Here is a 15,822-nt window from a genome sequence, read left to right as displayed (position 1 = left end):
CATTTTTTTTTTTTGACGTCGGGCGGCGGGCGGCCGTCGCCGAGCGGCCGCCGCCGAAAGTTCGTCGCTTTTTCGCTCCATGGAGGATGGCCTTGAGGGCGATAACATCGTCGCCGCGCGCGGTATGCTGTATGCGCGAGTGAAAGCGCGCGAGGGGGAGCCGACGATGGTGGCTCAATATCGCGCGTGCAAGGGAGAGCAGGGAGGAAGCGCGACGTCTTCCGTCGCACCGGGGGTAGGGGAGGGAGGGGGCGTTCTATCACGGCGGCTGCTGCGTATGGCGCGGCCGCGCGAGCCTTGTCTTGAAAGCGATCTGCGATGACAGACTCTAGGTGCGCCGAGGGCTCATAGCTTCGTATGCGCTCTGTTCTCGCCGATTATTTCGCGTTAAAGCGAGAGGTAGCTGGAAGGTCAATTCTCTCGCTGCTGCTGCCGTGCTTTCTCACTACAGCGTTTTGACAGCGAGTTTCCGCGGTCATCGAGTAAGATGTGTGCATGTTTGCTTGTGCGCGCGTGATACGTACGATGCTTGTTAATTTAGTTAGTAAGCGAATGTTTACATTCGGCCAATAAAACTACTATCTTTACTTCGTATAGCTGTCTACTAATTTGCTATCGCAATCGATGCTTCGCCTTTCGGGTAACTGTGACTTTCTTTTACACCATTAAGGGTGCTAAAATGACGTTTTTTGTGTTTACATTTATCATTACAGCTGTTCAGCAGCAACTATACTCATAGCACTCCATAATTAGGCTGTGTGCGTGAACCTCACCATATATCTGAATTTCTACTATTGCTTTCGAGCCGAAGCTCGCGTGCGCTCAGAGCAGTCCTGGGGGCATTACACAGACGCCCGTGGGCGCTCGTCATAGAAATCTAAGGAATGGCGTGGGGAAGTGGGGGCTTCCCAAAGATGGTGAGATCTACTGTAACGCACCGTTATTGTCTCGTTCAAGGCAGGCACCGGAAATAATCCTCGGTGGACAGAGTGCCAACAGCATTTTTTCTTGAGCCGACAGTCCAGAAGTATTCGCGAACAACTGAGGCGATAAACGCACTTGTTTCATGTGACATATGTGCTTGTGCACCACGTGAAGTCATGTGATCATAGTGCAACTCATTTATAATGGCGCGAATAGGACAGCGATAAAAAAGGAGCAGTTTCGCCCGAAAGGCGAAGCATCGATTGTGACAGCAACGTAGTAGACCGCTATACGAAGTAAAGACAGTAGTTTTATCGGGCATAAAACTTGTAAACATTTGATTACTAACTAAATTATAACAAGCATGGTGTCACGTGCGCACAAGCAGACATGAACACATCTACCCTCGATGACCGCGCACCCTCGCTGTCAAAAAGCTGGAATGAGAAAGCACTGCAGCAGCATCGAACGAATTTACCTTCGTGTTGCATCTCGCTTCAACGCGAACTAAGTGGCGAGAACACAGCACACACGAAGCTATCAGCACTCGGCGCACTCTGTCCCTATCGCAGATCGCTTTCAAGATAGGGCCCACGCAGCTGGGCCATATGCAGTCGCCGCCAGAGTAGAACGCCCCCTTCCTTACTCCCCTTCCCCCGATCCCTTGCGCACGACGAAAGACGGCGCGCTTTCTCCCCTCTGCCCTACCTTGCGCGCGCGAGATTGTGCCACCATCGTCGGCTCACCCTCGCACGGTATCATTCGTACATACGACATACGGCGCGCGGCGACGATGTTATCGCCCTTTGACTTTACACGGAACATCACGGCGACGACGACGGCAGAAATGCGCCTGGAGTGTCCATAGAATTGCTGTCGCAATAAAATGCCAAAGAAGCAGTCGGACAGAAGCGAAGGTGCTCTGCAAGTCCATTCGTTGAAATCCTACAGTAAGCGATCAAGAAAGGGCTTCTTGCGTGGAAGGCCAGCTAACGAGAACGAAACAAGGAGATTGTGATGGCCGGAGATCACCGGCGAATGCGGCGGAAGCGCGAAAGAGAGCGTCACAAAACGACGACGACACAGAATCATGCGTCGCTGATTTAGTGGGAGTCTTAAATTTGTTATTTACTTCAAACTCGTCGTGTAGCCGTTTTGTGTACCTCTCCCCGAGCTATATACAGCATGACAGTGTGAACATTGTCGATTCTCGAACTGCATTTGAAAAAGCTGTGTCGACCTGATATTGCGGTCGTGCTCACTGCGAAGCTTCCCAGGTGGAGTTTAAGGAACGGTAAGGGCCCAGTACCTACAGTCCCATAGTCAGCGAAGGGAAAGAAGAATCACACTAAAGCATAAACAACTTCGGCTGACGTGACATTTCTCCCACCTAATGAGGAGAAATTCGCCGTTACTTTCCTCTCTTGAAAACAGTTCCATCATTTATTGTTATATGATAGATCACATGAATTTTCGCCTTTGCAAATCGCTGCTAAATAACATTTGAACCACCTGCGTCAATAATTTTTAGGAAGCAGATGCCACGCTGTAGATATGAAAGCGTCGTTACTATTTAACATCTATGAGGCTCGGAAGCGAAGTTCGCAAAATGTTTCTAAAACATAGTTGCACTTTTGTTCAAAAACAAAAAAGTTGCATACATAGTACAATCCTTTTGACAGTTTCACAACGACCAAAGTAATGTTCACTTTAACGGGCAGTTCATTAGGCGAAATCACAAGTCGTATCAGGACGAGTATGCAATTGACCATAAAGAGTTCAGAACCACCCGCCAAAGTGATCCGGAGGAAGGTCTTTTTTAATGCGGTTAAGTGTTACAAAAGAGCGGTACACATTTCTGTTTCCACGCTCCTTCTTGATACACATTTGAAGGCATCGCCGTTTCGCTAGCACGTCCTGTGTGATAGCGAAGCTTGTACGCTCTTTAATGACTATAAAGCTTTGATGCTTCAAGGTGTACCTATATGGAGAACACGCTCGCTCAGAGGAAGAAAGGTGAAAACGGAAACAATGCCGACGACCGTAGACGATCCGTAGACTGTCTCATTCACTCACGGCCCGACTGCTTCACCAGCGCGCCGCGCGTTCATCTGCGGCAGACCACCAGTCCAGCTCCGGAGGAAACGTTGAGGGAGATGCCGTCCGCGTCCCCTGTTAACCCCGACAAACGCGACCCGAACCGAGAGGCTGCCCGCCGCCCGCCCGGCTGGTACCTGGCGTACCATCGACACGTGAGACCGCGCCTGTGGCTGTGCCCGGTAACGCTGTACGCTGTGTACCTGTGCGGCGCCGTGCGCCTGTCGTGGAAAGCGTCGGACGACTGGTGCTCGGAGCCTCGGTTCCAGGCGCTGGTGACGCTCACCCTGTGCTCGGTCTGGGCGCTGCTGCAGGTGGCGCGGCTCGCAGGTCGTCTTTACCGCAAACGTGGTGCCAGGATCGAGCATGCGCTCGACCAGGCCGCCGAACAAGGATGGGCCGCGTGAGTGACTTTTCGTCCTCGGGACTACTTCTGATAGAAATTCTACACTTTCGTGTTCCGTTAGGGGAGCAGTAGAGGCGCACTGCTTTAGGCACTAATAGACGAAAGTAAACAAACGAAGCTAGGCTGATGGGTTGTTCCGCCTACGAACCCTATAGGACCCTATTAGAATTTGGTCCAACTCCTGCATCGATTCGAGCGTTTGATATTGGATTTCTTCGAATATTAGACTATGACAGAATGTACACGGGGTTAATTGCTACTTTGCTTCGAACGTATGAGGAACCTTCATACGATAGAAAAGGGCCCATGCATGCGGTATACTTCAAATATATTTGAACGGCGCACGCCGGCGCGGGTGCGCATGGCGTGGTCACGTGAATAGAAGTGAGCTAGATCCGCGAACCGCTCCTCCTCACTGCAGCATGCCACCCGCGATTGCTTGCAGAGTCTTCTGGTGCGTGCTGTACGCCCTGCTCATTGGCTGCTTCGTGGTGGACAGCCTGCCTGACATGCACCGCATCTGGTCCGCCTTGGGCGTCGGGGCCATAGTCGCCATCTGCTACATCTTCTCGTGCGAGAGGCGCAAGGTATATACCGCCCTTGTTAGATTCTTCGCAATCACTATATACAGGGTGCGCCAGCTATCTTTAGACAGGGTTTAAAAATACTCCGATGCGCCCTAAGACGACGCGAACAAATGCATTTTTCTTACCATCGTATGGAGTGAGTCAGACTATTTTCTGTGTTCCGATTAATTGGTTTTTAGTCAAGATTAATTAATTAACCTCCGAAGCAACAAAGTTAGGCAAGTAGTTCCTATAGAAAAGAAGTAGGCTGGTCTGTCAAACGCCCAATTAAAAGGTTTCTAACTTTCTATCTATTCATAATTGATGTTTTCCAGATTACTGCAGATGCCCGCGAAATAAAAAAAAACACGTGACATACGCGCTTGCGCGCTGCGATTGCACTGCTCTCAAACTTCGCGCGTACGAACGAACATCGCATTTGGCCGGGTGTACCGCCGCTTAAAAGCGAAAGGGCTGTGAAGCAGGAGGTGGTCGTGCCATCGAAATCATCAACCGTTATCGCTCGCGCTGCATAAAGCGATTGACAGACGCGGCAGTTCGGGAAAGCGACAGACTCATGTGTCGGCTGTTGAAGCGAAGTTCTTTCTGCTGCGATGCCTTATTCACACGAAGAAAAAGCAGACATGGTTCTTGCCCTAGACGCTGCAGGAGGACAGAAACGGCAGGATGCAAGAATATTTCGCAGCTGGCACACTGGCACGCGGATTTGCCCGATGACCTTAGTGAATAATTATGAGTCATTGAAGCAAAACGGCTGCTTTGTAAGGAAGCGGAAAAGAGCTTCACCAATAAGTGACGAGCTGCGCTCCAATGTGTTGGCGTATATGGCGACTAATCCACACGCTAGCACACGTAGCGTGAGCGCGGAGTCTGGAGTGTCCAAATCAACTGTCTGGAGGATTTTTCAAGCAGCTGGACTGCACCCCTATCATCTGCAGTTGCATCAATGCCTGGAGCCCAGGGATCTTCAAAACAGACTCCACTTCGCCAATTGGAGTTTGATTCAAGTGGAACAGGATAGTGACTTTCTAGGCAAGATACTCTGGACTGACCTGGCCAGCTTTTCCCGAAATTCTCAAGTAAATGTCCACAATGCACACTACTGGAGTGACCGAAATCCATACTGGCTCGGAAAATCACGCCACCAATGTCAATGGTCTTTTAGTGTTTGGTGTGGCGTACATGACAGCAAAATCATTGGCCCACTATTTTTCAACAACACACTGACCGGCCGGAGGTACGTAAGTGAGATTCTTAAAGGGCCTGTTGAAGACTTCCGCTGCGACATGCCGCTGGCTCGGCTTGGCGCGATTTGAGCATTAGGCAATAATGAGGCACACACCCAGGAGCACATTCCGAATGTCTAACTGAACACAAAAAATGAAGTAAAAAAAGAAAGACGCTGAATATAATGCTCAATTCCTCTGTTTAATTGATCTTGGTTCGCGTGTCTTGTTTAGGACTTCCTTACCTTGTTGACACAATACGTGATCTGCTCACTGAGAAGAGTCGGAGGAAGAGGAGTACATGGCCGCAACCACATGCGTTCACTTTGCTCGGAAACGATTGGCATAGTAATAGTTCAACGAAGTTGAGCGAGCGGTGGCTGCATTCGTGTTCTTTCGTATACACTAACATTTATTCACGCGGGCGAATGAGACGACTCTCTTTCTGTTATGGAGGCGAAATGCAAAAACGCCCGTGTGCTTGCGTTGTAGCGCACGTTAAAGAACCCCAGGTGGTCAAAATTAACCCGGAGCCCTCCACTACGGCGTGCCTCATAATCAGAACTGGTTTTGGCACGTAAAACCCCAGAAAGAAGACTCTCTTTCTGTTCTATTTATTAATGCGAATGTCTTACTGAGTTATTTCATCTTGCGAATTGCACGGCGCTCACAAAAAACAAAAACAAAAACAGAAACTTGGAGGTCGCTTATTTAGCTTAGCCTTTAAGAGCAGAACACGATAGCATTCAAAGATCCCTGACTGCTTCTCACGCTTCCAGGCAATTACAGCTTATGTAACCGTAATTTTTACAGGGAAACGCTGGCGGCGAACGCTATGCACGAAGGCGAGATTTCAGGTAGAAACGCCGCCTCTTGCGTGGGCCGATCCCGGAGGTAGGTTACAGCTGCGCGAAAAAAAAATTACATAATTTTAAGGTTTCGGCAATTGTTTCGCAGTTTTAATATTTCAGCCTGAGAAGATGTAGCATGAAAGCTATGCGCTGCCGGTGTTTTGTTTCATGACATTTGTTTGTGGCTGTCATTTCAAAATTCCGAGGAATAACTTTGTCAAGAATGTAATACAAGGTATGAGCAACTTTAGTGATGGAATGGTCATGTAGCAAGGCATGGAATATACATATACCGAACTATATACCGAAATTTTTTGCTCACGGACAACGACGCCTACTCCAACACCGGAATTTCTGCGACACGGTGCCCTTAACGCTGTCGCGTTAACAACAGCAAATGACGTGCTGATTTCTTTACTTAATAATCGCCAACTAAATCAATCAATCAGAGGCTATGGCAGCGGTGACCGTGTGCCGTGCAGATTGCTTGGCACGTGGTGCTGTCCGGCATTGTGCTGCAGTTCGTGCTGGGCACCGTCATGATCCGCTCGTCGGTGGGACACGGCGTGGTGACGTGCCTGGGCACAAAGTTGAAGGCGGTGATCAACTACTCGCGGGTGGGCGCCCAGTTCACGTTCGGCCACGCGGCCACGGGCGTCATCGGCGAAGCGACGCCGCGGCAACCGCACGTCTTCGCCTTCCACGTGAGCCCCGCGGCCGAAAGAGGCGCTGCGTTGCGCACGAGACCTGTCTGTTATCCTCCGTGTAGGCCTGCATGTTTTTGCGGTCACATGTGTACTTTTCAAACTAGTCAGATTTAGTCTAACGTGCGTTACAGAGAGTGTGAAGGTCAATAAAGTTTCCTCGCACGTACTATCAACCAAAATAGGTTAGGCACCAATGGATCTGACAAAAAGCTGAATATCTCCGCAGCCTCAAGGCAGCCTGATATTCTCATTTCCAGCCTCTACAGGTATATGCGAACAACATTGTGATGTATGGTTTTACTGGCTACTTTTGAAGGCTGCTCGGATATTTAGTGTTTCCTGAGATCCCGTGGTCCGTAAACCTTTTTGGTCGACAGTACATTTCGTTTATTTATAAGCATTATAATGTACTGAACTGGTTCGCTGACATGAAGAACTAAGAATACTACCACACAATCAAAAGTCTGCCTGTCAAGTTTACGCTGAACGAGTAATAAAGGGAACCCAGAATTTTATTCTTAGCTGGAGACCGAACATATATATGCACGAATAATTTCGCTCTTCTCCCTGCGCCTTCTTGCCTTCTATATGTCCGCTGCCAAGATTCTAGATGAAGCTTCAGATGTCGAAATATTCGCGCATCAACGTTGCTACTCGAGAAAAGAGGTCTAGAAAACGTCTAGCAGCCTTTTAATGATGGCCTTTAATTATTGAGGAGAAGCTTGACAGAGCTGTGTATTTTGATGGAAGAGGTGCATATACTGGGGAAAGATATTGCGACATTTGTTTCTCGGTCAATGGCCGGATTCCTTTTGAGCAACTCTAATGTAAGTGCTCGCGTGGCCGTCACCTGTACTATAAGCGCGGATTATCGACGTGTCGCGCAGATCATGACCATGACCGTGTTCTTCTCCTTCCTGATGTCCCTGGTCGCCTTCTACGGCTGTCTGCGCAAACTCATTCTGTCCATTGCCACCTCACTTCGCTGGAGCACTGGCGTGTCGCCGTGCGACGCCCTCTGCGTCGCCACAAACATCGTCGCCGCGCAGGTGGGGACAGGGCTCTCTCGCACGACTGGAGCACCAGGTCCAGCCTACCGAATAAGTGACGCATTCGATCAGACTGCAGCCGGGCGCAATCTTGGGAATGTGGGTCAGCGGGAAGAGGACATGCAAAAGCACTCGTTCTTGTTCATGCGCTGGTCATACTTCGCTTTATTTGCACAGCACAAGCACCTTCCTATAGCCAGACAACGCACTATCATTCCTGAGGCTCTCTAGCCTTGTTGGCCTTTCGACACAGAATCTCACTGATGTCAAGTTCATCCTGGCTCACCCCAGATTAACGGGCATTTGGACTAACACTACTTCGGGCTCACTCGGATTTGCGGAGTCATAGGCTCAGGCTTACTCAGACTCATTAAATCACCGGCTCATTCTTTCTTGCCGAGTCATAGTCACTTGTCTGAAATTTATGCAGATAGCCAGTGTGCTGATAATTCTGTGACAGTTGTGAACCTGTAATACAGGCTGCACAATTCACCGGGACTGAGAATTATCAGCTCACTGTAAGGATATTTGCTCAATTCAGAGTTATATATGAGAGTATAATGGCGTCACACTGGCCTATTTACATTGACCTCACTGCAGCTCCATGCCACTAGAGAGGAAAAGTGTTTTTCCGAGCTTGAAAGAAGCCCGCGAATACACGCAAAGTGCCTCGAGCGGCCATTTGCGCGGCAATCTTTCGTGTGTTCGTGGGGTTCTTGGACGCTCGGAAAAACACTTTTACGTAGCACGTTTTGAGCAACAGAAAGCTGTACCGGAAGTTTTTCATGTTTTCCTACAATTTTCTCATTGGCACTTTTCATCTAATCATAATATTTGAGAAGTTGATTAAGACTACGTATTTAGGCGGAATGCAAAAAGATTATTTGCGCATCTCCAAGCGACGGCAAACAACGTTATCTTGGTTCTGTCCAGCTACTGTGGCATTTGCATATTTTTAAATCTTGGTGCGTGATAGTTGGGACACCCGGTACATATATATTCCTTAGTGTTGTCTTAATAGGACAATGGCGCGTGTGCACGCCATAGGAACATGCTGAAGAAAGTTGAAGCATAGTAAAGTACACGGACAAGCATGTGGACACACACACGGCCCCCTGGCTTGTACGCGTCCTTTATTGCGCTCTTCAGTACGCCTTACTAACAAGGCCGAACATTGACGCATGGAAACATGACTGCTGTGTAGGCAATTCCTTGGGTTGTTGCGGTGAACGAACATGCACGTGAAGAAAGGCATTCTCGACTCCGTCGGCAGTCAAGACACTTTATTTCAACTGTAGTGCATACAACTTCGGGCATGCATTTTCGGCAGCGGTGCCACGCATGTAACTATAGTATAACGCCGCCGTTGCGCTCTGTTTTCCGCCTTACCCGAACGTCCCTCAGAGAGTTGACGCGGGCTTTGCTCGGCGCAGAACGACCTGCCGTGGATCCTGCGCGGCTACGTGGGCGACATGACGCTGTCCCAGCTGCACACGGCAATGGCGTCGGGGTTCGGCAGCCTATCTGCAGCCACATTCGCAGCCCTTATCAGCTACGAGGTGCAATCATTAAGAAATCGTCGAATACCGGTTGTGTCGTACACGTGAATCTCGCTATGTGTAGTGCCAACATGCTGTCTATAATGAAACTCCAGCAAAGACTCACATAGGAGCTCTGGTTGTCTTGGGGATAACCGTTTGGCACACATCCTGCACAAGTGGACAGACGGATGCTTGACGCATATTACGTGAAGGAAACCCACCCGAGCTCCCTTCCATGGCGTCAACACAGAGCCCTGCACTTTGTGGGTGCTGCGCGCCAACCCGCATATACCGATTTTAACGCGGACATATTAGCTTCTTTACGTTTCTTCGCAGATCTCGGTATTCCGCAGTCAAATGACGACCATGCAAGTTTGAAGCGGGCACTGGTGACTTCCAAAGCAGTGTTGCAATGCGGGCATGTTGGCGTGGCGTCATGGAATACTTTTGTACCATGCCCGCATGACGCACGTCCTGGTCATACAGGCGTAACGCAAGAAGGCACTGGAAGGACACAGATACGGATAGGGTTGGGGCAGGGATGTGTAGGGCCGTTCCTTGCACCTGTTCTTAGCAACCTTTATTTAGCAGATTTAGACAGAGGCGCTTGTCTGAGCCTATTGAAGGGACAACTGTTTTTTTTTTCAAATTTTATATACGTCGATGTTTTTTTTAGCCAGGGCTAAACGGTGATATGTGTAGTCAAGTATACTTGACTACAAACAGGCACAGCAGACGGAATACGTGTCCTCAGTAAGAGGGGGTGCCAACTCTGACAAGGAAAATGTCGCTGCAGTCCCATATATTCATCGTCTTTCGCCTAAACTAGCGAGAAAATAGCCCAGAGAGCAGACATCAATGTAGTATTTTCGGTGCCGAACAAGCTAGGTAGCCTCTTCCGGTAAATAAATTGAGGAAGAGACGCAAAAGCAAAATGTGACACATAACAGCACAGTAACAAGTATTTAGAATGTCGTGGAGGCGTTATATATTGCCAGTCTGCTAAGCTGAGGAAAAAGCTACTTAGGACAGACAGAGAGATGCCTGATTGATCATCATCATCAGCCTATATTTATGTACACTGCAGGACGAAGGCCTCTCCCTGCGATCTCCAATTACCCCTGTCTTGCGCTAGCTGATTCCAACTTGCGCCTCAGAATTTCCTAACTTCATCACTCCACCTAGTTTTCTACCGTCCTCGACTGCGCTTCCCTTCCCTTGGTATCCATTCTGTAACCCTAATGGTCCACCGGTTATCCATCCTATGCATTACATGGCTTGCCCAGCTCCACGTTTTCCGTTTAATGTCAACTAGAATATCGGCTATCTCCGTTTGTTCTTTGATCCACACCGCTCTATTCCTGTCTCTGAACGTTAGGCCTAACATCTTTCATTCCATCGCTCTTTGTACGGTCCTTAACTTGTTCTCGAGCTTCTCTGGTAACCTCCAAGTTTCTGCCCCTTATATTAGCACCGGTAGAATGCAATGATTGTACACTTTTTTTTTCCTGCAAGTTTCTGCCCCTTATATTAGCACCGGTAGAATGCAATGATTGTACACTTTTTTTTCAACGACAGTGGTAATCTCCCAGTCGAGATTTGGTAATGCCTGCCGTATGCACTCCAGCCCAATTTTATTCTTCTATAAAATCGTTTCTCATGATCTGGGTCCCCTGTGAGTAATTTACCTAGAGAAGCGTACTCCTTTACGGACTCTAGAAGCTCACTGGCGATCCTGAATTCTTGTTCCCTTGCCAGGCTCTTGAACATTATCTTTGTCTTCTGCATATTAATCTTCAACCCCATTCTTACACTTTCTCGGTTAAGGTCCTCAATAATTTGCTGTAATTCGTCCCCATTGTTGCTGAATAGGACAATGTCATCTGCGAACCGATGGTCGCTGAGATATTCGTCGTTGATTCTCATTCCTAAGCCTTCCTAGTCTAAGAGCTTGAGTACTTCTTCTGAGCATGCAGTGAATAGCACTGGAGAGATTGTGTCTCCTTGCCTGACTCCTTTCTTCATAGGTACCTTTCTACTTTTCTTGTGGAGAACCAAGGTTGCTGCGCAATCCTTGTAAATATTTGCCAAGATATTCACGTATGCGTCCTGTACTCCTTGATTACGCGATGCCTCTATGACTGCTGGTATCTCTACTGAATGAAATGCTTTTTCATAATCTATGAAAGCCATATGGAGAGGTCAATTACGTGTACTCCGCAGATTTCTCTATTACTTGGTTGATGGCATGGATATGATCCATCGTAGAATATCCCTTCGTGAAGCCAGCCTGTTCTCTTGTTTGGCTGAAGTCAAGTGTTGCCCTGATTTTATTTGAAATTACCTTGGTGAGTATTTTATACAATACTGAAAGCAAGCTAATGGGTCTATAATTCTTCAATTCTTTAACGTCTCCCTTCTTGTGGATGAGTATAATGTTTGCGTTCTTCCAGCTTTCTGGTACACTTGAAGTCGTGAGATATTGCGTATAAAGGGTAGCAAGCATTTCAAGTATGATATCTCCTCTATCCTTGAATAAATATTCTCCAGCAGCTTTTCCCCTGGTCATGTCTTTCAAGGCCCTTCTAACTTCATCGCTAGTTGTGGAAAGGGCCTCTGTATCCTGTTCATCACTACTTCGAATGAAAGTAGCTTGGCTGCTCTGGGTACTGTACAGCTCAGTATAGAATTTTTCCGCTGATTTTACTATGTCATCGAAATTGCTGATGATATTACCCTGCTTATCTTTCAGTGCATGTATTTTGCCTATAGACTGCGTAAAAACAGTAACAAAGTGAAAAATAAACAAATGACGACAGACGGTATTTTGCCTCTTTCGTTGCCTTAAACGCAGCTGTAGTTGCCGTTTTGGATATATGATCATTTTAGGGACAAACAGGGGCACACTAAGTCACCTGATTATAGAATCAGACTAGGTCACCAGGGTTTGTGAGGCATGCGTTAGCAAACTGTATATTGCAGAGTCAAATAAACAATTAGAATTTGTGCGCATGAGCTGGAATGATCAGTGTCAGCATTCTCCTGTCTCTGGAAGAGGGGTTTGTTAAATATTGTGTGATATATATATATATATATATATATATATATATAAATGTCGCTGTTGTATGATTGTATGTTCGATTCATGGGCGCCGCCATCTTGGGCTGTTACTCAAACAATTTCTTAGTTTTATGAGAAGTTAAGTCAGGTAACATGGTCATGGAACGCTGAACGCATTTATACAACTGTTTTCATGCGTGCGAATCGACTGTAGTACCGTAAACTTTGTTGTTAAAGACAGGAAACAGAAGCGTAATCAGCCCAATGTGGCGGCACCTAAATGCTTCCGTAAAATAGTCTATAGGTGATTACGCTAATGCCCATGTTCGCTGATTCGCGAGGCGCAGAAAGTATAAGGAAGGCATGGGACAATGAAATATATTGTACGAAGTTAGCGCCGTGTCTGTGTCTGTTATGCGCCTTCTTGCGTCCTCGTCTGTATGCGCTTCAATCGTACTCCAATACTCCGAGCAAAACTGGAAGTTGCCGCCCAGACGGCCCTCCTTGTATGTATATAGGGCAGCACATTCAAACTACAAAAGTTTTTGTTCACTTCAGCAGGAAAAGAAAAGATAAAAATCACTTCGAACGCCGATTTATAGCGATTCCCACGGGCTCGTAACGTTTCGACAAATCGCACGCAGTTCACCTTTGCTACTCAACACACCTTGCTGGACGCCTCGTAACCGGAATTATTTATATACGTCGGCTTACAGCAAAGGCGAATTTCATCTTCAGGCTGTGTTCGCCACTCACTTTTGAAATGGCCTTCGGGGTCACGCTTGGAGTCATCCTCCAGTTGCGAGAACGAGAAAGTCCCACAATGTGTTTTGTAATCGTTACCGGTTTTCCTCGGTTCGTGTCGCCATATATGCCCTCGCTTGGTTTGTTCAGGTGGACGTGGCCTCCCTCATCAGTGCGTGCGTTATGTCGGCGCCCGCAGTGCTGGTCACCTCCAAGATGCTTCTGCCAGAAATCGAGCACCCGGATGGCGCCTTCGAGTTCCTTCTCAGGCTGAAAAGGTGAGAGGGCGTCGAGCAGCGGTTTCCGATAAGTTGCATCAAACTGATTAAATTGTGGGGTTTTACGTGCCGAAAACACGATCTGATTATGAGGCACGCCGTAATGGGGGACTCCGGAATAATTTGGACCACCTGGGATTCTTAACGTGCACCTAAATTGAAGTACACGAGTGTTTTCGCATATCGGCCGCATCGAAATGCGGCCGCCGTGGCCGGGATTCGATCCGCGACCTCGTGCTTAGCAGCCCAACAGCATAGCCACTAAGCAACCACGGCTGGTAATAATAATTGCATCATGCGCAAGTTCCCCGAATTCGAGCACAGAAGACATCGCTGCTGGCGGAGCGTATCACGTAGTTCTATTTCAGAAAAGGTGACTTAAAGCATGTTTCCCGCGCCGCGGAGCATCTAGAGGCGAGGAGTAGAGAGCGGCGCGCTCCGAGCCCTGCCAGTGCAAATGAAGTCTTCGCGATATCATCGCTCGGGTGCTTCCACCGCGACTGCAGAAGTGGCAGCTTGCGCTCTCGCCCGCGTTCCAGTGCGCGCGCGGTTGAAGCGAGTGAACGAGCAGGCCAGCAGGTAAAACGGACGCGCATGCGCAGTATGCGCTCTCGAACTTAGGCGCGCAGCCATCAGTTTAGTCTAAAATCCCTATATAGGAAAAGTACCGCCATTCTTTGATCAACGCCGCTTCTCTCTCTCCTCTATCTCCGATTGGACGATGATAGCGCGCGCTTTCACTTCTTTATATTTAGTTTTTTTTTCGCCCCAGAGCCATGTCGAAAGTCCTCTGCGCAGCCGCAGTCACCGGCGGCGGCGGCGGCTGCGCGCGCCCGGCCTGAAAGCTTCAACGTGGACTTTCTAGGTGCGCCACCGTCGACTTGCTTTCGCAAGCAAAAAGTAAAGAAAAGAAAGTTGCAGTGGCTTAGCTCGGCCTATGCCAGGATATACGTAGCGTTAGCAAGGTTCAGCTGATTATTCTTAGCTTGCCTGGTTGTCTCCTACGCTCAACCGCTAATTGCCAGGCACTACCTTCGGGATCCGATGAGTCAAGCTTCTCCGTTCTTCTGCGCTGTTGAGCAGCATTTGCGCTCTCCTTCTCCATGGCTATACCACACTGGCAAACGCCAGTCAGAAGCGCAGCGGCTCCAGCGCAGGTCAGACGGTGACTGCACAGCGGGCGCGCGCCGGCGCCAGTGCGTCTACCACGGCTACGACGTCACTCCTCTGGAATGCGCAGACCGGCGGCGGTGAGTCGCACGCGGCGGCGGCGAGTGCGCGAGAGGTGCCGGCTCCGGTGGTTCTGGTGCGCAAGCTGTGTGAACATCACTGATCCTTGCGCATGCGCAGCAGGGCTCTTGATGTGCCGCGCGAAACGGGCTTGGCTAGGCCAGTGTAGCTAACGCTACAAACAAGCCTTTGATGAGAGGAGACGGCGGAGAAAGAGTAGATGGCGGTACTTTTCTTATATAGGGACTTTAGTCGGCGCTCCAGTGGTCTCTAGAATTTTGCACTCGACTGTACCTGCAATGCATGGGACACAGGCGTTTTTGGCATTCGCCCCCCATCGAATGCGGCCGCCGCTGTAGGGATGTGATATCGCGACCTCGTGCTTATCAGCGCAACACCATTGTCGCTAAGCCACTCGCGGCGGGTGATAAGTTATATTCCGCTTTTCCTGTCTCAATGAAAGAGGGCAGAAAATGACACGTTGATATTAATATCGCAAATTGGCTCAGCTGAAGAATGCCGCGGCATTTGCGCACTATCACGCTGTCGTTAAACGTCGCCGTGAGCCCGAACGGAAAAAGAAGCGACCAACTTAGCTTGCCCATTTGTTCTTTTGAATGTCTGGCTGAATTAACGGACGTTCTATTCTATCTCTATTGTCGCATCAAGGAAGGTTGCACCCACCACCCCTTGCTTATTCTTCACTTTTTTGTGCGTGTGTGTGTGCTACGAGCGTCAACGATAGCATGCATACACAAAGCTTTGCACCGGTAAGTTTGACTAAGAGGTAAATTCATATCCACGGAAAGTGGTTCGTAATGCGACAAGTTAGTAGAGAGTGTTTATGGGCCCAATGGGAGAAAGCAGTGTTATTAACGACACTAAACTGCAGATCACAAGGTTGCTGGTTCGTTTGCGGATTGGGAAAGCGCTCGATTACCGTGTTGCTTTGACGTTAAAGAACCCCAAGTGGTCAAAATTAACCCGGACCCCCGCCTCCACTACAGCGTTCCTCATAACACACTGTGCAGTTTCGGAACAAACATCATCCCCCTCCCCCACCCCCGTCCCAATATCCCCTCCCAACACATACCAAACAGAAAAAAAAAAAAACAAAGCAGA

General features: G+C 48.7%; 1 protein-coding gene across 1 annotated transcript in view; it reads left to right on the top strand.

The window, feature by feature from the left end:
* Positions 1-3,080: 3,080 nt before the first annotated feature.
* Positions 3,081-15,822, top strand: part of LOC119444080 (solute carrier family 28 member 3-like) — a 14,732-nt gene continuing 1,990 nt past the window's right edge. The window contains exons 1-6 of the mRNA XM_037708581.1: positions 3,081-3,424; positions 3,873-4,014; positions 6,574-6,795; positions 7,686-7,847; positions 9,281-9,406; positions 13,343-13,470. Of these exons, the coding sequence (XP_037564509.1) occupies positions 3,081-3,424; positions 3,873-4,014; positions 6,574-6,795; positions 7,686-7,847; positions 9,281-9,406; positions 13,343-13,470 (1,124 nt within the window). The remainder of the gene's footprint in view (positions 3,425-3,872; positions 4,015-6,573; positions 6,796-7,685; positions 7,848-9,280; positions 9,407-13,342; positions 13,471-15,822) is intronic.

The sequence above is a fragment of the Dermacentor silvarum genome, chromosome 1, assembly GCF_013339745.2.
Source record: "Dermacentor silvarum isolate Dsil-2018 chromosome 1, BIME_Dsil_1.4, whole genome shotgun sequence".
NCBI lineage: Eukaryota > Metazoa > Arthropoda > Arachnida > Ixodida > Ixodidae > Dermacentor > Dermacentor silvarum.
Note: the sequence above shows the minus strand (reverse complement) of the source record. Positions and strands in the feature narration are given on the sequence as shown.